General features: G+C 38.8%; 1 protein-coding gene across 1 annotated transcript in view; it reads left to right on the forward strand.

Moving 5' to 3' along the window:
* The first annotated feature begins 3,269 nt into the window (after window positions 1-3,269).
* Window positions 3,270-27,227, forward strand: part of MYO16 (myosin XVI) — a 294,040-nt gene continuing 270,082 nt past the window's right edge. Inside the window, exon 1 of the mRNA XM_054383685.1 lies at window positions 3,270-3,525. Within this exon, the coding sequence (XP_054239660.1) occupies window positions 3,300-3,525 (226 nt within the window). The 5' untranslated portion in view covers window positions 3,270-3,299. The remainder of the gene's footprint in view (window positions 3,526-27,227) is intronic.

Consider the following 27,227-nt stretch of genomic DNA (forward strand, 5'->3'; position numbering starts at 1 on the left):
GAGAATAGTGGCTGGAAAGCTGCCTGGCAAAGGACCTGGGGATGCTGGTTGACACCTGGCTGAACATGAGCCAGCAGTGTGCCCAGGTGGGCAAGAAGGCCACCAACATCCTGGCCTGCATCAGGAATAGTGTAGCCAGCAGGAGCAGGGAAGTGATTGTGCCCCTGTACTCAGCACTGGTGAGGCTGCACCTTGAATACTGTATTCAGTTTTGGGCCTCTCGCTGCAAGAAACACATTGAGGTCCTGGAGCATGTCCAGAGGAGGGCAGCAAATCTGGGAAGGGTCTGGAGAACAAGTCTTATGAGAAGCAGCTGAGGGAACAGGGTTTGTTTAGTCTGGAGAAGAGGAGGCTGAGGGGACACCTGAGTGCTCTCTACAGCTACCTGAAAGGGGGTTGTAATGAGGTTGGTGTTGGTCTCTTCCCCTAGTAACAAGTAATAGGACAAGAGGAAATGGCCTGAAATTGTGCTAGGGGAGGTTTAGCTTGGACATTAGGAACATTTTCTTTACTGAAAGATTAGTCAGGCATTGGAATGGACTCCCCAGAAAGGTGGTGGACATGGCACTTCAGAATATGGCTTAGTGGGCATGGTGGTGTTGACTTGATGGTTGGACTTGGTGATCTCAGAGGTCTATTCCAACCTTACTGATGCTGTGTTTCTATGATTAGAAAACAATAACAATTCTTACCCTCAGGTGAGTTTTCCAGATACAGACAGCAACTGCAGTTGTAGCGTGCATGGCTGCTCCTTCTTCCCTGTGTAGAAGAGAAGGAAGATGCAGAGCAGTGGTAAAACTCTTGTACAGCTGGCCTCTTACCTGCATTGTCAAACATGGTTCAACACAGCAAGATGGTTTTCCCTCTGAGGCTGTGAGTCTGGCTGGCAGGCACTATATCCAGATTTAGAAGTCTTAGGGTATAAGCTTAAGAGTCTTACAAGTGAAAAATAGTGTGTAGGCTTAAGGCATGGTTACCAAAATATTTTATAGAAAGCAGAACAATTCTAACAGAGAAGATTTGAAGTTTGCTCATTCCTCAGTCCTGTCATGTCAGAAAGCTACCTTGGACGGAGGATGGTCTGAGTGTTTGATTTAGTACTTTGACCACTGGGACTGAAGTGGAGAATAAAGTTACATCTTCTGCAGTTTTAGGGAGCTACCCTTTCATTTCCTTGTCTTTTCCAACGTGCTCAGAAATGAAACATATCATTTAAGGTCAAATGGAAAATTTCTGTCTATACAAAAGGACTTGTTGGCTTTTGACATGGAAAAAAGGAAAGGTTTGCGTTTTGGCTTAATGCAAACCAATACTTGTTTACATTTTTTGGTTTGACAACTCGTTTTATTCCAAGTAGAAGGGCAAGCTAAGAAAAGAACAGAAATTACAGGGAGGGAAAGGGTAGTCTATGTTCAAAGAATTTGACAGAACATGACCTGCATAATTGTATTCTCTGTTCTGTTTCTGTCATGGAGTTTCTCAAGAGGACACTCTGGGCATTTTTTGCATGAATGTATGCTCCTCAGTTCTGGGAAGTGTGGTTTGAGACCTTGGGTCCTAATTCATAGTAAGCACATATATAGTAGAATGTGTAATAGCATACAATAAATTATAATGTAAAATAATACATCATAAAATAATATAACAAATAGCTATATAATGTTATAGATACAATCTATAGAGTGGTTGTCATTCAGACCTATGACTTTGATAGCATTTTGTTACAGCATTGTGATACGTAATAGTTTATGGAATACAATGCCTTTAAAGAAAAACAAACAACTTGAAGAATGAAGAGTATAGAATTCTTGAATCACACAAAATTAGTGAGTTAAAAAGAAAATAACTGTCTTTCAGTTCTTCAGCGGAGAAGAATGTCCCTCTATCCCTCTTTTTGTAATAAATAAAATATTAAAATAAATATTTGCAAAGCATTTATGTGCTATGATGATGTGAGCTTCACAAAAGCCTGTCAGAAAATTATTAATTATGTCTTCAGTGCAGAGTTTGAATGGTATCCAGTAGATTAGACATATGTCAAGAAACAAGAAGAAAGCAAAGTGGTTATTTAGTCAGCACTGCACAGCTAGTGCCCTGCATGAGGTAGGGGGTCCTTTAATGATGTAATTACAGATTTAGCAAAATGGATAGACAAAAGCAGGTCTAATTAAATTGCACAGTAATGCTTAATTTTGGTATTTCTTTACTTCCCAAGGTGATGAATCTACGTTCCCTTCAAGAACTCTTCCATCAACTAAGGAGAGAAAATGTCTCTCATCTGGGCTGCTGAGAGTCCCTAGAAATTAAAAAATCAGGCACCTAGATTAAGAAAATTTGAGTATTTATATAAAGTAGAACATGAGAATCAAAAGTCATTGGGTGGTCTTCATCCACCAAATCAAAGGATCTTCTGGGTGTGGATTTGCATGCAAGGACTCAGGCAATAAAATTATCTGAAAATCCACCAGTTTCCTTTTACAATAGAACTGTCCCCTGAAAATCAACTAGCAAGCAAGTAGTCTCTTGCAATCTTTGCTTCAGTGGATGGCTCAATACAATGCAAAAACCCCCACAAACCCCAAAAACAAACTCCCATATGCTTACACTTAGGAATCTGAAATATCTTAAATAACTTTGATGTTTTAAATAGAGAGTTGCCTCAATGCCCACTGCATGGTAATGAACTCACTATAATTATAATATTATGATTTTTCTTCTCACTGAATATCAGGAATTTGCTAACCTGAAGCAAGAAGAAAATGAATTAAAAGGAAGCATGGACATCAGGCTGTAATTTCTCTGCATAATAGTGTCTTGTTTTGTAAGCAAATGTGAGCCACTTGTATTGAATTGTTTAGATAGGTTGCCCATCTCACATTTGAACTCTTAGGCAGACGTCTTTCTATTCACACTTGTTTACACTAAGTGAATTAGCTTTCAGAAATGTGTCAGTGATTTAATAGAATTAGTCATGTGTTGTTTCCAAAAAGTAATGATACATGCTTTCTATAGTCAGAGTTGGTCAAGTAGGAAGAGATCATATGATAGAAAGAATAAGAAGAAAATCATAGAATCATAGAATCATCAACCAGGTTGGAAGAGACCTCCAAGATCATCCAGTCCAACCTATCACCCAGCCCTATCCAATCACCTAGACCATGGCACTAAGTGTCTCATCCAGGCTTTCAGTGGAGGTTTCGTGACATGTTTGAAAACACACAATTGCATGATCTAAATGTGTTTCTCTTTAATTCCTTACAGGCTGTTTCCAGCTATGTAATGCTTTTCGGTCCCATGAGATGGAAATTGAGCAGTGCTTGCTGGAGTCCCTCCCCCTGGGCCAGCGGCAGCGGCTGGTGAAGCGGATGCGCTGTGACCAAATAAAGGCGTATTATGAACGAGAAAAAGCTTTCCAGAGACGGGAGGGCTCCGTGAAGAAACTGCAGCATGGAAAGAATCATCGAGTTCGTTTTAATCTTGCTGATATGATACAGGATGCAATCATACGCCATGATGATAAAGAAGGTACTTAGTCATGTTGAATTACTTTTTTTTTTCCTCTTTGTATAGCTAAAAGCTTAATTGGAAAAGCTTCCCTGTTCTGATTAACCATCTTCAGGAAAAATACAGTTTTACATGGTAGTGATCATGAAGTGACTGTCAAAATAGAATATGCAACCGCATATTGCATACAACGTATTCCAGCTTGTTACTGAAATGAGTAGGTGTGGGGAATAAACCTTCAGAAACCTCATGAATTTCTCAAGGTTAATATATGTCTAAACTAAATTATTTAAACACCAACAAGGACTATGATGTGGCCTCTTACATACCTACATGACCCATATAATTGAACACAGGTTACTTTGAAAATTAGTTCCTCAGGTTTAGCCAAAATCTAGAGTAACGAATGCTGCTAATAGTGACACTGACCTGGCTAGGGCAATGAGATGGTGTTGACCTATAGTCACACCAGATAATGGATCCTCTTTCTGGGTCTGAAATAATGTTTATGTCCTTTTGAAATATGTAGCCACACTTCAGAGGTTCTGGTTTTAGTTTCCTGGCATTGTTTGAATTTCTGGTGCAGCCAAGAGTAATCTGAGGAATTTTATAAATTACTCTTCAAAAGGGAACCAAACCTTGCAGTAAGGATCTCTCAAGTTTTACAAGTCCCCAGGAATTCTCATACTGTTGTGTAGGAGGGGTGTAAGAAAAAAAATGATGCAATGCTTTTACAAACCCTTCTTCAAACATTTTGTAGCACCTTTTGTAATCACATTAGCACAAAAGTACCTGAACAGGGGAGGTGCTGAAATAGTCACATTATACAAATTGGCACATATCTCCTAATTTTTATCAGTTTGGTTAGGTATGGGCTTTTTTTCTCACTCCCAAATCTTCAGTTTAATAAATGTTTGCCCTGTCATTGCTTATCACTGAGGTGTAGTCATACATGCTTAGATCTATACAGGAAATTAATCAAAGAGCTCTTCTCTTCAAGTGAGTGCCTAGGGCATAATTTATAACTTACAAATACAATTCATCACCTGTTATTCCACTCTCCTAGTGTGTAAAAGTACAGGGTTTATAAATGAAGCTGTTCTTCCTTCATGTTCTCGTAGCTCCCAACTTTCTGTAAAAAGTAAGCAGAATACTAGCTAGGACTTTCAGCATTCCGTAAAAGTCTGATACTTGAGGCTATTATTGACATTTATGCTGAAGAAATGTAACTTACTCATCAGAGTGGTAATAAGGCATCAACAGTCCTTTGAGTTGCCCATACCTGGCCCTGAGCTGCACCTGAATCATGAAGGAAAGTTCAACTACTGAAACTGAACAGTACAAGCATAAAGGCAGAGAAAAGTAGGGTTGGGGCAAAACAGGAATGGTGTCCTGCACTTGAAACAGGTAAAATAGGTGCCTAGAGGCAAATAGCCAGCAGATAATCCCAGTGGGACTAACACCACTACCCTGAATTTGCTGCCTGTGGTCCTTTCCCAGGACTATGAAAAACCTGTGATTGTTGTCTTTAAGCAGCTTGAGGACCTGCAGGTGTCTGTCTGTTGTGATTTTAGCAAAATGTTCCCAGAGACTGTGAATCAATAAAAACAAAAATGAAAAAACATTACTGAAACTCATAGATATTAAAGCTGATCTCCTGTTGTTGCTGACTGGAACATCAAATCATAGAATCCTAGAATCATTCAGATTGGAAAAGACCCTTGAGATCGTTAGGTCCAACTATTAACTCTACTCTACCAAGATCACCACTTAAACCATGTTGCTGAGTGCCACATCTAAATGACCTTTAAGCGTATCCAGGGATGGTGACTCAGCCACTTCTCTGGGCAGCCTGTTCCAATGGTTGACCACTCTTTCAGTGAATTTTTTTTTCGTAATGTCTAGCCTAAACTTAACCTTGGTGCAGCTTGAGGCTGTTCCCTCTTTGTTCTATTGCTAATTACCTGTGAGAAGAGACCAGCACCTACCTGTCTATATTTCAGGTAGTTGTAGAGGGTGATAAGGTCTCACTTCAGCTTCCTCTTCCTCAAACTAAACAGTCCCAGTTCCCTCAGCTTCTCTTCATAAGACTGATTCTCTAGGCCCTTCACCAGCTTAGTTGCTGTTTTTTGCCCCCTCTCCAGTATCTCAATGTATTTCTTGTATTGAGATGCCCGAAACTGAACACAGTACTCGAGCTGTAGCTTCACCAATGTTGAGTACAGGGGCACAATCACCTCCCTACTCCTGCTGGACACAGCATTTGTGATACAAGCCAGGATACCATTGGCTTTCATTGTCACCTGGGCACATTGCTGACTCATATTCAGTTGCTTGTCGATTAGAACCCCCAGGTCCCTTTCTGACAGACAACTTTCCAGCCACGCTTCCCCAAGCCTGTAGCATTGCATAGGGTTGTTGTGACCCAAGTGCGGGACCTGGCACTTGGCCTTGTTGAAGCTCATACTGTTGACCTTGGCCCTTGATTCAGTCAAGCAGCTCACTCCCACCTAACTTGGTGTCTTCTGCAAATTTATAAACACTGACTCTAACTGGTCATCAATCAAAATCATTGGTAAAGATGTTAAACAGAAGTGGTCCTAATAATGAGCCCTAAGAGCACCACTTGTGACTGGTTGCCAGCTGGATTTAACTCCATTGACTACCACTCTTTGGGCTCAGCCATCCAGCCAGTGTTTTATCCAGCAGGTCATGTGCTCATCTGAGCCATCAGCAGACATGTTTTTCATAAGAATTCTGTGGGATACAGTTTCAAAGGCTTTACAGAAGTTGACAAAGACAATATCCACAGCCTTTCCCTCATCCATTAGGTAGGTCATCTTGTCATAGAAGGAGATCAGATTCATCAAGCAGGGCATGCCTTTCATAAACCCTGCTGACTCAGCCTGATCCCCTGGTTGTCCTCTACATGGTGCATAATGGCACTTGAGATGATCTGTTCCATGACCTTCCCTGGCACTGAAATTAGACTGACAGGTCTATAGTTCTGGGAATCTTCCTTTCGGCCTTCTTTATTACTTTCCACTCTACTGGGTCTTCCCTAGATAGCCAGGACTTCCAGTAAATACTGGAAAGTGGCTTGGTGAGCACATCTGCCACCTTTTTCAGTGCTCTTGGGTGTAACCCATCCAGCCCCATACACTTGTGTGCATCTAAGTTACTTTTGTAGCAAATGTATTCATTTATGTGTTTGGCCTTGTTTTGTGGAGCATGCAAACTAGATTCCTTTCAGGGAAAAATGAATGGAAACATGTGGCCTGGAAGCACATCTAGTGCCTCCAAACAGTAGTGGGTTTTCAATTGGTAAGGCCAGGCTAGATGCAGGCTGAAGTAATCCCACTGAAACAGATATAGCTGGGGAAGTTGGGGTTTTGACACTACTTCCTTCTCTTGTCTATTTATATTTTAGTCATTAAATCAAAATTCATCATTCATGTTACACATCACTATTTCCTAATGAGCCAGTAAGCTAATTGTGATGGTTCCTGATAAAGGTATGGAGTATCCTCCACTTCACTGCAGTTTCATATCCTTCTTTCCCATAAATCCACATCAGATCTCCAGGATCTGGCTTTTACAGCACAGTGTGCTCAGTAATCAACAGCATTCCCAAATATTCAGAGTTTGAATATAGGGAGCCAACTTCAGTGATATGTATTTTTAAAAAGTGTCTCTTTGATATTGGAGGGCATTGAACAAGAATTTTTATAAAGTAGCAGAGAAGTACCTTATCAAGAATTAGTAATAATAATTTAATGATTTGGAATAAAACCCCTTCTGCTATAAGAAGAAAAGTTGTTATACTGTGGAAAAAAAATGGGAGTCAGACTGATCTGAATAGTGTAGATTTTTTAATAAATGCTAAAGGAAATCAAGATGAGAACTCAACAAATCTTCAAAAATTCACTTTTATTTACTCAACATTAATAATCATCACTAGGGTACATTAATGCAGTTTGAATATCTTTCTTAGAGTAGACATTTTGTTTATAAGAGATACTTAATAATAAGTGTAAAAGTGTGATAAAACATATTCAGCACTTTATGTTAGTTGACTAAATTCTATCAGGTGACAGCTTTCTTTTTGGCTTTGAAGAGAAGAATTCCACTCAAGGTATAACTTGTTTGGCTGTGAATAAGCCTGGTCCTGCCATTCAGGATGTATGGACAGATTGGAGTCCAAGAAGAGGACTGTGCAACCTGAATACTTTAAATAAAATGATAATAATAATTATTAATAATAATGAATAATTAATGGTAATAACAATAATGATAATGGCAACAACAACAATAATGATAATGATAATTATAATAATAATAATGTGGATACACATAGAGTGAATTTTGTGATGAATTTTGTACTGTTTTTGTAATCCTTGGCTCAAAGTGGTTGTAAGTCCTTAAGCTTCACAGTGTTCAGAGTATGTGGCTTTTTTAAAGTGAAACTGAAAATTGCAAAGCTAAAATTATAGGATTCATAGTTTTCTTCCAGTTTTACCCTTGGAAGAGGGTCTATCAAAAGAAGATTACAAAAGAGACTCATCCACAGAGAATTGCAGATGAGGCCATTTTTTTTCATTTTTAGATATTTTTAGGAATTGTTTGCAAATCTTGGGCTCATAAATGCTTTACCCAGAACAATGTGCTTCCTCTGTTCTCCAAGATGAAGCAGTTACAAAGTCTACTTGACTGTCTTGTGCTCCTTGGTGGGTTGGAAATTCCCCCCCAACATTAATTTTACCAGACTATCTCAGTTTGGAAGCAAATGGAGCTATATTTACAAGCAAAGCTACAATCTACAATGGAATGCAATGAACATACACAAATATACACTATGTACAATATTTACAGATATTTACAATTAACAAAAACAGCACAAAACCCCCCTGGCCCCAAAGAGACCAGGAAAGCTGTCTCTGTGCCTCCCCCTTCCCTGCCTTCTCCTGACCCACCTGGCAAAAAAGGAAAGAGAGAGAGAGAAGCAGATAAGGTTAATAACAGACCAAGCAGTCAAGGTCAGCAGAGGTGTGTTAGAAATCCGCCCAGCGGAAGAAGCAAGAAGAAAGCAGACACTCTGCACTGCACTGCCCCAGCAGAACTGAACGTTGTTTTGAGAACTAAAGCCCTCCAATGGAATCATTTAGAATAATGATTATTTTTCCTTTTTACACCCGATAGTGATTTATTTACATTCTTACTACTTTCTGCTCAGGATCTGTGAAAAATTTTAAAGGCATAGCCCTAAACCCAGGACAGACTATTAAACAGAATCCTGGAATAGTTTTACTTGTTTTGGGGTCTGTTTATAAAAAACAATGACAATAACACATACTGATTAAGTAAAAAATGTGGATACCTAGCATGGAGCTCATGAAAGAGAAACCACCCCCCCAAAAAAAAACCCAAAAAAGAAACAAAACAAACCCAAACCAAAACCCCAAAACAACAAACCAAGCCAAAGAAAAAAACCCAACCCAACCCAAACCGAAAAACCCACCCACCCAACCAACCAAAAAGCACAAAAACCAAAATAAAAAACAAGGAAGAGGAATTATAGAGAATGACTGAGGAGGAATTGAAGACTTATGACAATGATAAACAATGCAAACAGTGTAGTACAGAAAGTGGAAAGAGGATACAGCAGTAGAATAGTCTAGAAGTAGCTTCTCAGTTGAAGTCCAGGGACTCATTACTTACAGAATATGATAAACTGGATAGATAGGACAGCACATTTGAAATGATGAGAAGTAGTCTGGTTTGGTAGGTGAGATAAATTAGATAGCATGAATATATAAAAAGATGAATTTATAATGTGGCTAATGCAGAGACATTTCACACCTGAGTATGAAATTTCACTCTTACAAGTTCATTGTTTTCATTATTAAGGAAGAATGCAATATATCTTCTACAGAATTCCTAGAGCAGCTGCTGCTGGGCATAAAATGCATCTCTGATACTGCAAGGTAATGTGATCATTAGTTTGCACTGAGATTTATTTTAGAAGGGCTTTTAGAAATTTTTACCAGTGGCCTGTTTAGCTCAAGTTTGGAACCCAAATATATACTCACTGTATTTCTTACAAAGTTAGAAACTAGCAAAATCTTGTATCTTTCTTCTATTTGGAAGCATTCAAAATGATTAATTATATTTTCTAGAAAAATTATTGTTCCTGCTTTTCAGTCTTTTATCTGACCCAAGGAGATTCAAGGGAAATTCTCTTTCTACTTGCAGCGTCCTGCAATTTCTCTTGCATTTAAAGTAAAATGCTATTCTGTGCCATTGGTAGGCTGTATTGACCCACACTCATAACTATGCATTTTAAGAGGTTCTGCAGCTATCATTCTCAGTGATGATTTGTGTAGAAGCAGAAGCTGGTGAATAAGTGTGTACACTGTGTTTTTCTGACACTGGTTTTATCTATCCCTACTGCTGGCAAGGGAATACCTGTAGTTCCTTTGCCTTTAAATCCCGTATAGCTTTGTTCTATGAGATACTAAGATCCGTATTAATAATGGACAGGAGGGCATTTGTCCTGCTGAAATCAGTCATACAATTTTCCCACACTTAGCATTAATGTAGACTCAGATTTTCTTCTCTGGTACACATATTCCTTTATTTGCTGAGCCTGTGCATCAGCTTAGACTCATGTACAAACAATTAGGATATTAACTGAGCCATCAGTGTATCTGAGCTCGAGGTTCTGCTTTGAATACAAGGGAATCGTGCCAAATGGATCTTGGTATTTTAGTTTCTTGAGAATAAGGGATATGCATCCCTCCTGAAGCCATGATGAATTATTGCCACTGACAACAAGGGGAAACAATGGCTGCTTTGAAAGAGGTGCTTTTTTGGACATGAAATGATAGACAAACTTACCATTGTTAAAGTAATTGCTAAAAGTATCACAGTATATCAGAGGTTGGAAGGGACCTCAAGAGATCATCAGGTCCAACCCCCCTGCCAGAGCAGGATCACTTAGGGTAGTCTGCACAGGAATGCATCCAGGTGGATTTTGAAAGTCTCCAGAGAAGGAGACTCCACAACCCCCCTGGGGAGCCTGTTCCAGTGCTCTGTCACCCTCACTGTAAAGAAGTTTCTCCTCATGTTGAGGTGAAATCTTCTATGTGAATGTGAAAGTGAATGTGACAGTCCTCTACCCAAAATCTAACGGAGGTGGAAACTGAAGTGCTAGCTTAGTTTCAGTCATCTCTTGATATATCCTGTAAAGCAACCTTTCAGACATCCTGTGACATTACTCAAATCATATGGAAATTCTGTATATGTAGTATCTTTTGTTAGGAAATCTCTAAATTGTAATGTAGTCATGATGTATGCCATAAGGTCTGACATTGGTACTGGCACGGGGTGGAAGGTCAGGGTAGGAAGTCCAGAAAGCCAGCAACTCAGTCTTGAGGCAAAAGAGGTGAAAATCAGCATTTCAAAAGGGAAATGCAGATTCCCTAAATCTAATTAAAGCTCATTGCATCCTTTTGATGAGCAGCTCTGCTGATTTGGTGGATACATTGTGATTCTAAATAGCCACAATTCCACAGTGAGTGAATGTTAGCACTAATGCTGCATCTGTAATAATGATTCTTGGTTTTTTCTGTGAAAGTTGAGCCTGACTGTGTTTTACTCATTCTTCCTCAACTCTGCCTGAGCTTCAGAGCTCCCCTTCAGAGCTACCAGCTTGGCCCTTTGCCTTCAGCAGCAGGATGCTGCAGCTGGGGACAGCCTTACTCTCTCTACTTACTCCTCAATAAGATGGCCTAAAAGGCAGAAGATAGCAATACCCCACTGCTGTAGTGTCCACTGCTGGAGGAGGCCTCCCAGGACTGAATCATGGCTCTAGCAGATTGGGGTCAGAGTTGTTGCTTAGTGCAAGGAAAAAAGGGATCCCATCTCACTTTGTCCTCTGTGCTGCCAGTGTCTCTAGCTGTTTGAAAGTTTTAATGCTATTGTGAGGTTTGGCAGTGTGATATTTCATAGGCTTGAAATAATCAGTTTGCTGGAATGCTTTATTATTATAACTTATTTTTTGTGAGCACTGTGTAATGTACAATATGATGATACATTTCAGTTACATAAATTAAAAGGATGGGTAAGGAAGCATAAAAGGGGGTACAAGTGGGGCTGCTGATGGAGTGTAATTTGCATCCTAACAACTTTGGGTTACAAAAGGGGCCCAGGGGAAGGGAAAGTAAAATCTGTTCAAAAGAAGAATTGTGTCTTTAATTTGAGGTGGCAGATGAGCTGACCATTAGCTTTCAGTAGTTAGGAGAATGCATCAAAGATGTTATAACAACCATTCCTATTCACAGAATAATTATAAAAATAATTTTAAATAGAAAATGGAAGCTGAAACCAAGATGAAGTAAGCCACATTTTTATTTATCCTTGCCTTGTTTCCATATCTGCTAACTGATTTTTTTCTTTTTACGTCTTATTACAATAGACTTGCTTATGCTTTACTGCTTTATCTCTTTCTTCAGTGCAAACAGCTTGGGTGGTTACAGACAAGTTGTTCTGAAAGGCAAGGGTTGCTTTGCCTGTGTCTGGCAAACATATCAGGGCAAATCAGGTTTAAGAGTTGCCAGCAGTCTTTTTAGAATGCTGAAGAGCCAGGATGCAGGCAGTATTGACAGATTTGTGAATGTTGGAGTCCATTAAGTAAAGCCTGGTGATAGGTAGCAGGAAACTGTAGAGACTGAGGAATGAAGACCACTGAGTGTGTGATGTAGACTATTCATTGTAAACATTTTTATAGTTGAGAAGAGTAGGAACATACTCAGTTAACTTGCCTGACCTAGGGATTCTGACTTTCAACCCACTTTTTTAGATCTTCTCCAGCTGACTTCAGGCAGCGTTTCTGATTTTACCTGTTGCATGAGCTGGGATGAGTGGTTAGTAAGTGAGGCTCTGAGTATGTCAGTGACCTGTTTTTAAAATTCAACAAAACTTTGTTGGATGAGCAGTAGTTCAGAGGCATCTTTCCTACTAGCACAACTGAAAGATAAAATAATAAGTTTATTAAAGACAGAGAATTGCAGCAATAGAACAGATTTATGGGAAAAATGAAGTAATAATATAGATTTTTATGCTTAATATTTAGGAAAGAGGTGAAAAATAGATGTATCATTAAATCTGCCATTTTTGGTATTTATCATTAAGGTAGAGTTTTCTTAAATTAGGCAAAAGCCCCCCCAACCTTGAGTTACCAAAAAAAAAAAAAAAGTGACTCTTGAGAAAAGGACCTTTGTGTGAAAGTTCAGATCAATCTTCAGTGCCATCACAAATTACAGTAAGTCATTGTTGTTGACTTCCACCTTTAAAAATCTTCTGCCTTGTTTCTTATGATTAATATTTAATATCAGCTTCTTTCATACTTGTCTCCTCCCAAAGGTAATTTAATTAGCATTTCTTTTGTATGCTGTTTGTCTCACCTACAGCCTTCTGAAAGGGTAACATTTTATAAGAAAATAATAAATTGCATGGTGTGTTTTGGTATTTCTATATGAACTTGTTATACATGTATTACACCAAGAGGATAAAGACCAGAATTATAAATGCAGTTGGTGATTCAGGTTTAGATTGTGTAATCTGAGTAGCTATTCCCAGTTTTGTGTGTGCTCTTGATTTTACACTGCCTTTCAGAGAGCCTTCTTGCTTTCACCCCTGAACAGGATAAAATGGCAAACAGTTGTGTTGAGTATGCATGTTTAAACCTTTATGACAAAAAAATCCCCAAACACAAAATTGAAATCTATGTTAATAGGAAATGAGTTGAATTATGCCAATCAGTAATTCGCTGCAAAGTGATACCATGAAGAGGGATGAAAGAAAAAAAAAGATTAATCCAATCTAATCTTAATTTGAGGAATTAAAGCCACAATATGGTCACGAACGTTAGATACAGAACTACAGGACAGTTAATATGTACTTGAAGGATTAGATACTCTTTATTTTCTTGCCTTTACACGCTCAGTCCTTTTAAAATTTTAAACTACAAATAGATTTCTCAGATTTTATAGTCCTTTGTTTCAGGATTGTGCTAGTATTATTTAATATATTTTAATTTTAGCTTGCTATTTACTCTGACTTTAAACTTCATCTAGAAGCATACAAAAATCACTATATATGCAGTAACATAGATGTTTGCCACTACAGAGCTATTTTGGATTTTACAGTTAGTTTCCTCTGAATCAGAGGAGAAATCTGTACATCAGATGATGTGCATTAGATAGTAATCTAAAGGTGACTATAGGCAAATGTTGATTTCCTGGGAGCTATTGTAGAAGAAATCATGATACATAAGTATGATAATTTATACAATCTAATATTATTGTCCAACCCTTAAGAGATGTGAACACTAGACACTGAATAGTGAAGTCAAGACACTCTTCAGTGCATATGAAATTAAGTACACAAAATTTTGCCCAGTCCCAACTTTCCTTCAAAGAAGGAAAAATGTGTACAGTAAACGAGTACACCCACAAGACTGACAAGTACATGCATTCTGTATTGGGAACTCCTGCCTGTAATGTTGGAAGATGCTAACACAGCTGATTGTCAGACATGCTGCTAGTGATTTAATCACCTCAGTATATAGAAAAAATAAAGCATCAATCAACCATCTCAATCCGCCCATTAATGAAGAAGCTGTTTCAAAGACCCAGAAGGTAGAAACATATTTCAAACCAGAGCAAGCCTTCAATCCTGTAAGTTCGGCATGGTTGTTAGCCTTATTTAGCTCCCCATGTGCTCAATACAGCAACAGAGGGCATTTTTTTGTTATGACACAGGGAAACACAATGCCTTTAGTTATTGGGTAACAGATGTTAAGTAATTAAAGCAGCCCATTTCAAAAGGAATCATAAAATCACAGGCAGATGAAATTTGAATACATTTGAATTCCTACAGGATTCCATGTGTGCTTTTTGGATTTTTGGCTACGTGTTTACGTTTTTAATAATCATTGATGTTGAACTATTTTTTTTTTTGTTTATAAAAACACCTATCATTCCTAATATACAACACTTATTTAATTGGAAAAAGTAAGACTCTGAAAAAGGATAGGCTTGATGGTGTAAATTTTATCTGGTCCTTAGGTTTTGCCTATGAACAGGCTAACTGCCGGAGTGTCTCTGCTCTCTAATTGCTTTGCTCTGAGCCCTGAAATATCTCTGGGTTGTTTTAGCATGTTTCTGCACATGCCTAGAACTGTCTTGGTTTCAACAACTGTCCTGTACCAAGTAGGGAACTAAAGATAAAGCATCCCTCCATTTTGGGTCACTCTCCCTAGGGTATTCACACCAAACGTAATTCACAGTAGAGGGATTCACACCAAATGTAATTCATCTGTCTTGCCATCAAGTGGAGTTACATCTTCCTCCTTTTCTCCACGAAACCGAGGTTGGAGATGCCACTCACCCATTTTTCTGGCCTACAGTCTGTATTTGTGGGTTGCTTTGAGAGCCATTTTGGGTGTGTGTATTTCTCTCTCTCACTGCCTTATCTCTCCTTAGCTCTCCACAGCCCCATATCTCAAGTATCCCTAGCAGTGCCCAGGCTGTAATGATCTTCTAATGGGGAAGGGGCCTGAGAGGTAAATTGAATCTAGGTGATCTTGCTTATGCAATAATGAACCATAGGAAGTGGACTGCATAGGCTGTTGTACAAAAGCTTGATGTTGTCATAATTTTTACTACTGTGTTTTGAAAACAGGAGTATATAATAGACTATTTGCAGCCGTTTCACACATTTAAACTTTGAATTAATCAGGACTGAGATTTTGTGTATTTGAACTCAGCAATTCCCATTTGATGGTTTTGGATATCTCTAAGTTTACCTTGAGGGATTTCTTGATCACTTCTCTGAAAAGTATGTTCTGAAAAGTGTGTATTTTTCTTACTAATGTACAGTTTCCAGGCACTTATCCTTTGGATTTTAATTTGAATCACAGATTTCTAAAATGTTGACACTGGGTTGCTTTGTTTTGGTTTAGATAAGTCTGTTCTTGAACCCTAACCCTATAAATACAAAGAACACCACATTAAGTTAAATAGAAATCATAGTTTTAAATATTGCCTCAATTACAAATGTAAATAATTTATAAGGAACCCTTTGTAAAAATACACACATTTTCCTAAGAGTTTTCTTTATTTACTTTGAACACAGTTTCAAAATTCTCAACTATTTCTTTTTGTGGTCTGCAAAGTTTTTCTTCAGTGGGACTAGTCAGTACGTAAATTATTCAAGACTTTGTATGATCAGGGTCTAATTCAAAAAGCTTTCAGAATAAAAAAGAAATGAAGAAAAAATATTCAGAGGATCATAACCTCTACACATGAATCCATATTTTTAAGAATATAATCTGCTCTGAGCAGACAACCTTTACAGACATAAATCTGTCTTTTTTTTTTTTTTTCTCTGTGTTTGATTTTAAGCCTATCAAGGTAATTTATAGTTTCATGTTGGTGTTTTTCTCCATAAGATCTTTCTTTCCATGTAATAAAAAAGTTTTCCATTTTAGCATGCTCTGGCACCCCAAAGCAGCAAGAAACACAAAGACTAATCACTCATGAATTCACTGTCATGCCAATAAAGGGTCATTAAGCCATTAACAACCAATAAATTGGCATCTGGCATTCTTCCTATTTATTTCAAAGAGGATCCATAGTTAATTTTCCAGCATCGTGCAGTGGTATGCAAAGCTATAAACTGGCAGCATTCAGAAGCCTATTCTGTCAATGAAAGATGGCATCCACTGAGTGGCAGCTACTGCTGACATTCCCTAGATGTTGTTGTAAGTCACACTGATTAAAAAGAAAGATTGCTGTGGCGGCAGAAGAACCTAGTCTGTACTTGTGAAATAAAAAGCAAGAATAGAACACTTTCTAAGCAATTTGCAGTTGATTTCTTCTTTAGTGTATTTATTGTGTTTCAGATTGATTTCCAATATTTCAGTACAAAGGGGAATCTTTTCTGTATTCATCTTTCAATATCACTTGCTTTAAAATGTTTTCATTTAAATCACAGATTTCTCTATCATAGAGATTAAGCTGGGAAACAACAGAAATCAATAGAAAATAACCTTGTCTTATTTTTTTTTTTAAGAACAAACCTTTAAAGCAATAATGTGATTCTTTAGGAAAAATCAGCTGTACTTTGAATAATTAGTTTAAAATATTTTCAAATTTTCAATTCAATTTTAGAAGCCTTTTCCAGCAGGTTATACACTTACATTGTTATACTGTAGGGATGTTGATAAAATGGAATACTTAAGCATAAGACTGGTAAAATACCTTATTTTGGGATCCTGTAACATATAAACTTCAATTTATCACTGTCATATTAATTTCCAGATTGGGAAGAACATTTGTTCAGAGCATTTGGAAAGCTGAATTTGTTTGAGGGTTTTGTGAAGGGGAATGACTAAGTGGAGTAACTTCTTCTAGAAGCTCTGAAAGTAGAGCTAAATTAAATAGCCAGACCCACTAAATTATTTTATTTGTTAAGTCACATCCTGTTACTCTGCTCTTCCCTTCTGCCTGAATTGTAGTCCATTTCCCAGGAAACCCACAAATACATCAAATGTAGAGCCAGGTTCATTTGTATAGTGCCTAGTAGTTTTTCTTCCTTAATAAAAATTTGAAACACAAAGTATTTATAGTGCTTATTATTTCAGTCATCTTTCTGTTCTCTGAGACATAAATTGGAGGGTTCTTTTTTCTCAGTACACTGAGGTATCACTTTAACTTGGTCTGCAAGCCTTTTTAGCTGTTAAAACTTTTTTCACTTCAAGTTGACAATGAACAAGCTCTTATAGCTATGAGAGAGAAATGAGTGAAAAGGTTATACGGCATAACAAGTAGACAACTGATTTTTTCTTGGTTGTTGTTATTTGCAGTCATCACAGTAATAGGTTATTACAGTGAAGGAACTGAAGCTTGTAAGAATACAATCAATGAAACTAAGGAGTTGGATAATTTAGCTTGTGTTTCTGTGTGAATTGCATCCAAGAATGGAGATGGGAAGGTGAGTAGATAAGGTGAAACTGGCCATATTTCTAAAGGTCCAGCTTTAAACAAGAATTTTAGGCATATGTGAAATACTCAAGGTAGAATTCAGTCAGCCTGGGGCTGTATACAGCTTTCTTGCTGTGTTTCTTTCTGATTACTATTACAGTGTAGTGTGTACGTGACCTTGAAGCAGTATACACTGTCATTTTACAGGGCAATTAGGTGGTTGCAGGAGGTAATTTCTCACACTGTGCACTATTTAGGGGTTTGATTACATTCAAACTCAAAAGGCAAACATGACAGCTGCAGCATTAAATCATTGAGCCAGTCTGTGCTCCAGATTTTAGCAATCACAGCTATTGTGAAATACAGTGGTAGTTTTGTTCTAGACTTCCACATTTAGTCATTGACAGTACAGAAAATCTGACTTGGAGTGTTCTTAAAAACGAAGTAATCTTTGTGAAATTTGAACTGCTGTTTTGTTTCTTAGTCTAAACAGGCATCCTATAAGAGGGCACCAGCTATCAAACCTAACTGAACTTCACTGGCTTCATTCGGTTCCTATATGGGATGAACAGTAGACTTGTTTTGCTTTTAAGTATCTCCCTAAAAATAGTGTGGTACAAATGTTTAGAATTATACAAGTTGGACAGAAAAGGTCAGATGTGAAGTTCAAGTATATATAGTTCTACTGATGCTTAGATGGGTATTAGTTTATTATTCCACATTTTGTGTGTTGTTTTGATAAAACATGTGCAGGTTCTCCTGCATTAGTTGTCACCTATTTTGTTATTGGTAACTTAGGTAACTTTATGTTATTAAGTTAGGCACTTCTAGTGTAGGGTTCTACCAACTTTCTTCCTGATTTATCAGCTTTATGTGCTAGATACATGTTGGGTGCATAGATGGAGAGAATGAAAAAATGTGGTACTCTCTATCACTTGGGAAGCCTCACCCTTTGTAGCTGTAGCCCATGATTGCAGCCCAGGCCTACTGTGTGGCTCCATATGGACATAGACTAGGTGTTACTGAAAATTGAGGTACTCTTCTGTTAGGCAATGTAATGCTGGTTGCTCCTTCCCATTGTTCACATCAAGATTGCTGAATTCAAAGAGTTGTAAAATTGATCGGGATAGAAAAGACCTCAGGAGGTCTGTAGTCCAATATCATGCTTAATTATTGAGTGTATTGAGCTAACTAGGGTATTGAACTAAGGCACCTCTTGTTATTGTAGTGCAAGACCAGATGAAGCAAAGCGAAGAGATTCCTACAAGGAACAACTGATAATTCTATTTCAAAGACAAATTAAACCATCAACTTTATGTCAGACTTCTGCTTTCCATAAGCTATGAAAAAGACATGATTATATCAGGTGCTGTGTGAGTATAATTTTGTCCTCTTCGTGCTAGCTTGTAACTGCAGTCCATGATGTAAAAATATGTATTTGTAAAGGCTTAAGTAAAGCAAAATTTGCTGTGTGATTTACTGGTTGCCCCAGCTTCAGCTTGATAGTTTGTCTCTTTTAGAGGCTTACTGGTGTCAAAGTATTAAACATGATGTGGAGGGTCTGTTTCTCCTACATATTGTACATTCCCCAGATCCTCAAATGCTTTACTGGTAACCCAGTAAGGTTCACTCAGCACTGGTGTGCAGACTTATCCATCTGTGGTCTTGGCAATACTGAATGCAAAACTGCTCGTGCTTCAAATTTTGTCTCTCTGGTTGGAAACTGCATTTAGATGAGTTGTGATAAATCTGTTATTTCATTCCCCTGTGTCCCTGTATGATTTTTGTATTTCAAATACTGAATGTTAAAATGGGATGAAGTCTACATTGTTGCAGTCTTCAGCTGTCCAAGTGTGATAGCCTTACCTCAAAAGCAGGTGCATAGAGATGTTTTCCTTTGCTTATTCTAAGGTGGTTTAAGATAGTGGCAGTCACAGGCTTCAAGTTTATGATAACTTTTTCCTTCCATGCTGGTTTTATACACAAGATCTGTTGTTCTTAGGGTGATTATGTGGTCATTGCTGTTTTTTCAGCGAAGAGTGCTGGTATCAATAAACTGGTGTGTTGATGGAAATTTCCCTTACAGTAGGAAATGTTTCACAGCACAGAAATTTTAATGTACTAAAAATTATGTATATGTATAAAAAGGTTTTTAGTAAAAAAAGGAACTTGATCACCTAGACATTCAGAGTGCCAGGGTGGAACAGCAAAGATGTGATAGTTTGTGTTTAACTAAATACAGGTAAATGCTGTAAAAGGGGTGCTGTAAGTACCACTGGGACCATGGAGTCCTCCCCAGGGCAGCTGGTCAGGGTCTGGCAGCCAGGGCCTTTCCCAGCAAACCACCCAGGATTCAGGCAACCAGGAGGCACTGAGACAGCCCCAGCATTGGGGTCTTTCCCTTGGGGTGGGCTAAAGTTGGGTCTGACCAACAGCCTGTGAGTAGGGTCAGGATCAGGCCTGGTGAGGAGAACCATGGCTCAACACAGCTCTGGTGTGGCCGGGTAGGCATGCTGTGTAGATGGGAACAGCCTGCAGCCAGACAAGGATCTGTGGGTCCATGAGTGGGCCTGGGTCAGCAGAGCCTGGGGCCTGTGGTTGGGCACGGCAGGGCTGTGGTGAGCTGGACTACAGCATCACTAGGGCAAGTGCTGATCGGCCCAGGGGGGTGACATAGGGTCCTTGGCTGTGGGCAGGATGAGGGAGCCTGAGGGCTGGGCAGGACTGGAAGGTCCTTGGAGCCCTCAGGGCCCTAAAGATTGCGCAACATCCAACACCCAGTATTGTTAAACAAACTGGATATAAGTTCTTTAAGTAAAATGGAACAGTAAAGAGCATGGTACTGGTTCTGATATGCAGGAATTTTCTTCAGGCTTGGGCTCCTAGAACAACTCTATGAACTGGTGCAATGTTATGGATCACATGAAAGAGATTGTGAAGTCTGGAGAGGGAAAAAAAAAACAAACACAAAACGCAAGGAAATCTAGCAGGCTGATTGATCTGATTTGTGAGTAGAAATGTGAGAGGTACCCCATATGATACGGGTGAGTATTATTGAATGACCATATGTTGTGACCTAGCAGGCTTCTTCTACCACCTACTTAATGATAAATTTTGAACGTGTATTATATTAAGGGGAATCAGGTCATAGCCATATTAATCTATAGCATATCTGCAACACATAACATGTCCAGAGAAAAGTCACAAGGACGATGAGAGGACTGGAGCACTTCTTCTATGAGGACAGGCTGAGAGAGTTGGGATTGTTCAGTTCAGAGAAGAGAAGGCACCAAGGAAGCCTTATTGTGGCCTTCCAGTATCTGAAGGGGGCCTGCAAGAAAGCTGGTGAGGGACTTTTTAGGATGTCAGGTAATGATCGGACTAGGGGGAATGGAACAAAACTGGAAGTGGGTAGATTCAGACTGGATGTGAGGATGAAGTTCTTCACCATGAGAGTGGTGAGAGCCTGGAATGGGTTGTCCAGGGAGGTGGTTGAGGCCCCATCCCTGGCGGTGTTTAAAGCCAGGTTGGATGTGGCTCATGGCAAGCTGATCTTATGGAAAGTGTCCCTGCGCACGTCAGGGGATTTGGAGCTAGATGATCCTTGTGGTCCCTTCCAACACTGACAATTCTGTGAAATACCTGCCATGGATTGAGTTGAACCTTCTGCTGTTGTTCATACTGTGCTGCAGTCATGACAGCTTCAAAAAAAACGAAAGTGCTAATTGAAGTGAAGTATTATGGGGCTTGAAATTCAGATTGCAACATGGGAGGTTTCCTGTTCTGGTTGCTGCTTCTGGGTTCTTGGGTGTGATTCTTTTTTCTGCAGGCGTGGCAGCGGAAAGGTTGGGAGTCGGGTAGCTGCTGGTTTTGGTTTTCTGTTATATGCTGTGTTTTTTTCCCTGGGTATTTCACTGTGCTGCTTCTGCAAAGAGGGTAAGGTAAGGTGCATACATGCATTGTATTATTAGATGAATTAGATTATTAGCTAAAGTAATTATGCATTGTGCTTATGATATCTTGTGTTACATTAAACTCTTATCTCATTATCTCAGCCCTGAATTTTGTGTGTTACTCTTCCCCTCACTTTTGTGTTAGGGGAGCAGGCAGGTTAGCCCTTGAGTGAAAACGTTACAATACCAAATTTGGGAAGGAATTGGCCTGAAGTTAGCAGATATAGCAAGGCAGGTGTAAATAATATCCACAGTAGATAACACAGGATAGGTGTAAATAAAATAAAATTAATAAGTACGTTGTATTTAGATGATGATGATAAATTCATTTGGATAGTGATATCTGTCAAATGAAGCACACAATATTCCTTATTTGGAACACTTAAAATTATAGGGATTTTAAATTCATCAGTTCTGAATTTTTTGCTTATGTAATTATAGCTGTCTTTATAGTAAAAGTATATTGATTATACTCTCTAGTGGCCTCATATGTGTGATGACTTACGGGGAAAAAAAGAAAAAAGAAAGAAAGGATTGTATCACTCTAGTCTCACTGCTTTAATTGAAATTATACTGCTCACTTTCACAGTATTTACAACACTAGGGAGGTCCTCATGAGTTTACAGTTATTGAGAATCAAGTTATATCAATAAAATGTTTGTTCATGCTCACTGGATGCTATACCAATTCTGTATTTTCTAATTTCATTCATGCTTTTATGACTCTCTACCACGGCTCTAGCTGCATGCATTTTGTATCAGATTTAGCACTTGTATGTCTGCAGAGGAAGTCAGTTCAGCAAACTGTTCCACAAGAGAATGTACCATGCCCCCAAAATCTGCAGTTCTGTGTCAGCTCTCTGACCAAACTCACTGGCCTTTTGCACAGCTGATGGGGCTGGTAGAAAGAAAGAAGCATCTTGGAGCCACTGACTTAATTTTGACAGTAGCCTAAGAATACTGTGGTGGTTTGGCCCTGGCTGGAGTGCCAAATGACCACCAAAGCTGCTCTATCACTTCCCTTCCTAGGTGGACATGGGAGAGGGGAAAATATAACAAAAGGACTGTAATAAGGTAGAAGCAATTTTAATAATGTGAAGCACAAGCAAAGGCTGGGCATGAAAGCAAAAGCAAACAGATGTTATTTTCTACTTCCCATCAGCAGGCAGTGGTCAGTCACTCCTGGGAAGCAGGATTCTAACACGTAACAGTTGCTCTGGTGTACAGACGCCATAGATAGATATCCCCACACTTCCTTCTTTGTCTTAGCTTATATATCAGAGCTAATGTCATATGGCATGGAATACCCCTTTGGTCAGTTTGGGTCAGCTGTCCCAGCTGCATCCCCTCCCAAGATCTCAGATTACTCTTGGGGCAGGGAAACATTGGAAAAGAACATCCAGGATGCTCATTCAGCAACAGCCAAAACACTGGTGTGTTACCAACAGCCAGCTACAGCACTGCAAAACACAGCACTAGAAAGATGCTCTGAGGAAAATTAACTCCAGCTCAGCCAAACCCAATACAAATACGTACAATACCAACTGACACTTGCCAAATGTGTTTCTAAGACAGTCTAAAACTAAGCTAAAACTGAGGTTGCTGTTGGTTGCTCTCTTTTCTGCTCTCCTCTGCTTCTCTCTTATCCTTTTGTGCTCCTATCTTTATACTCATCTTGAAGTGAGCTAAACCAGCTTTCGTAAGGTTAGACTTCAGCTGGTCTAGCTTCCCACATGATCTCATGGCAGAGTGATGTACACCACTGCTATGCGAGGTGAGGGCAGAGGGCTGTGAAAGCAAGCCTGAACAAGAGTGAAGTGGCTCTGCCTTTGACAATGTAAATTGTCACAGACTACACCCTGTGAAAGGGGAGGCCTGAGCCACATCTGTCAAGTGGCGATATATTCCTGGAACCAGACATTTCCTTTGTATCTCTGGTCACTCATATACCACATGCACCATTATTTTTGATTAATGCATGGATAGCTGATATCCCTAGTTTGTTTTAGTCTGCCTGGATTAAGTTGTCTTTCTTGTGCATATGCTAGGAATTCCAGCATATACAGGCAGAATCTAACTGCCAGTGGTCTACAGCTGGTAATTAGTACCATTTAGCAGCTGCTAAGCAGGATAATAGCTTGTTATCCTTGAAGATCTCTAATACAAATTGTAATGACTTGCTTACAGGGCTTCTAAACCAGCTGGCATAAACTCGCTCTGCATGATGTGAGAGTTGAAAGAAGGGCTGAGTCCTGCTTCATACGGAATAAAGTCAGCAGTAATTTGATTTATGCAATTAAGTAACATTGGCATAGGATCAACATAAATGGTGACTGAAACAGAGAGGGTGTACAGTCTATTCAGCATAAAATTTGTGTGGTATGCAAATTGTTTAACTTTTACTGTTACACTAAGGAAAAGCATAGGATGGCAATGGTTTTCAAATTAAGCTACTGACCACAGAATAACTTATTTTGCTGATGTGTATTTTAGTATTTATAATTTAATGACTATAGGATTGTCCAGTTGCAAAGTCTGAAATAAATTTAACGTGTTTAGTAAAGTCTTGTAAAGATCTGAAATTTTGTTCAGTTATACGAACATTTGAATGTACAATCATGTGTATTTGTAGAAGAAAAGTTAGCCTAAAAATTACAGTAATTTAAAGAGCTTTCAAATTGACACATATTTGTAAAACCCAGTGGGGTATGAGCTTTTGTAATAACCAGCTCTAGCCTGCTGACTACATGTTTGCTATTTTTAATCATCTTTGTCAGGACCTCTGGAAGAACCCACACATGGGAGGTGGATAAAACATTTATACAGAATGCAATAGGTGACCTAAATGCTAAGATATTAAGCTCCTTTGTTTATTTATTTATTTATTTTTAAATCTTGAAGTAGCTACATAAACTAGTTGGAAGTGAAAGCTTTGAGAAAAGCGCTATTTAAGTTTACTGTATGGTCAACTACTTTCCACTAATGTTAATTTTAGAGTCTTCTCTGAATTAGTGTGATTTACACCACTCTTCTACTATATCACTCTAGATATGGTCATTGCATGTATTTGCAAGTAAATTATGTAAATTAGGGTTCTTCTATTTGAAAGAGTAACTATAACCAACCAGACAGACAGAAATCAGATGTAGGTATTAGGTAATGTGCCACTTATTTTTGTATCGTGTTTCCTCTGAAATCTCAGTCTATACTGCTTTTCCATGAGTTTATGTGTCTTAACTACTGCCCATTGTCGTTTTTGTGTAAGGAGATAAGCTGATTTGTATCACTGTGCTTGGGCACTGTAGGAGCCATGCACTAACATTTTTAGGCCATCAGATTCGTGTCCTTAATATTTTCTAATGAAGACACAGCCTGCATTAAATTTTGTGTATATATATATATAGAAATGAAATTAAAGAGAGGGAGTTTTCCTGAAGAAGAAGTTTTACATTTAGCACTTATTAAATAATAGTAATACCTAAACTGATAAATTATTCTGGCTCTGTCAACAGGGAACAATGATCCTCCTCGTGGATCTCACTGGAGTTTACTTGATGTTTCTGTGGCCTAGACACAAACCCGTTATTTTCTTATGTGGTTGTCCAGTTCAGGGTACCTCAGGTTAGAGGACCATGCCCTCGACCTCAAGATCAGCCATGCATCATCAGGCAGCTGTCAGGGTTACTAAATGCCTGGATGTAGACATATAATAATTGAGGGTGCAAGACCTGGTGGGAAAGTAACAGAGCACTAGGCAGAAAGGAAAGGAGCTATCTTGCCATGTGCTGCTTGAAGTTTGCTTCCAGAGTGGAGTGATCCAGCCACTCAACTGATTCCAAGCCTTGGGTGGTGACTGATTTCTCCACAAAGAGATCGTGGGATAGAATTTACATGTATTTTCATCTGGGCCTAACCTTAAAACTGGGATATATGTCATCTGGGGCTGTAGAAGTACCCTTTGTCAGCCTGTTTCATTGGGTGGGGCTTGTTTCTTTTAAAGGTAACAATCTCGTGAATGGAATTGTCAGGAATTAGCCTGACAATTCACTTCAGGTGTTTAAGTGTGGCAGCAAATCAATAGCTCAGTTGATTTGGGGTCATGGTAATCTGATTCCTGGCTGCCTGTGAAAATTCTACCCTACAGGGATTTTGCCAGGAAGGATGGAAGCCTCAGCCTTATCCTCATCAGTGCTCTGTTCAAACAATGGACAGTGTAGCTTGGATATGCAAGGCAAACATTCTCAACTTCAGCCAGTATGGAAAAAGTAATTTTCCTGTCTTCATTTCTGTATTCGGTGAATGGCAAAACACTTAGCTGTCCAAATGTTGTGCATATTTTCTTTATGGTTTGTTGTCTTTAATCTTCATGCAGCAAAGGTGGGAATTTATTTCTGAGAGTCTTCAGAAAATGAGAATACAAGGTTTGAACAAGTCTGACAGATGTTGCTGGTGATCACTGAAAGTATTTCAAGGATGGGAAAAGCAGTAGGATTACAAATCAGATGTTTGAAAAGCCCATGAAGGGTGGGACTGCTCTATATAAGCACTGTCAACATTTGATGAGTTGAACTTCCTCTGAAGGAAAGCATCAGCTGTTGCACTAGTAATGATGTGGTAATAGTATTAGTATTGTAGATATGTTTGTTAAGTAAACAAGACAACTTAAAAGAATGATTGAATTACCAAAAGGGGTACTTGGATTTTAAAATTTAATTTAATCATGGCAAAGGTGTGAGGTAAATATTTTTCTAAGACTGCATTAGCCAAAAAATTATCGTTTATTTCTTGATTTAATTTGCTACTCTGGTTAAGAATAACTTACCAGAGACTGACATTCCTCTGTTCTCATATACAGGTGAATTGTATAGCACATTTGGTACAAGCTGAAAGTGGAGAGTAACTATGGAGGAATAAGAATAGGATGCTAAATAGGCAGGAAAGTGGCAAGAATTATAAGTGGTGCATCTGTAGAAAGTTGGACCAAAGATCTGACTATGGAGGGGCTAAAGGGCAAAATACAGCATTTCCTTAAGTGAGGGAAGTGGACAAGTATACTATTTCTCTTCCTATTCTCTTGATTCATACTCAGGCATGTGGCATTACTCAGTGCCACATACTCAGGTTGTTGATCTGATTGAAAACTAATCTTTGCCTTGTGCCAGTGTGAAGCAGGTGGCAGAAACATGCAGCATGAGATGGGTTAGTTGTGGTTGTAGCTAGGCTTCTGCAGTAAGTCATGTTTCTGCACATAATGAACAAGTCAAGCCTTCCAGCTACAGTTATTCCTGTTAAGCCAAAGATAACAAAAATAGATCTTAACAGGAACAAAGTTTACACTACATAGCTGCTAATTCCCAGAGGAATGATTAGTAGAAGCATATACTAGTATTCTATATCCAGCACAGCAGATGGACAGTGGTGAAGTTTTACATATGTTAGACTTTTTTGTTCGGGGTGGTGGGGGGGAGGAGTCTTTTACTACTAAAACTAGGTTTGCTGTAAATGCAACATTGCAGGTCTCTTGTTTGCATTACTATTATTAGCTGTTCACTGCTGAGTTACTGATAGCCCTGGGCTCTCTGAATTTGTCTTCTAGGATCTGCTGTCACTTCAGATCTGTACTCCTTTTGTGTGCAGCATACAAGGTCATAGATGGTTAAATGGGGCAGAGTAGCTGTATGCTATTCAACACAGCATTGCATAAGTACTAGTTATTGCAACAA

This window comes from Indicator indicator, chromosome 1 (genome assembly GCF_027791375.1).
Source record: "Indicator indicator isolate 239-I01 chromosome 1, UM_Iind_1.1, whole genome shotgun sequence".
In the NCBI taxonomy this organism is placed as follows: Eukaryota; Metazoa; Chordata; class Aves; order Piciformes; family Indicatoridae; genus Indicator; species Indicator indicator.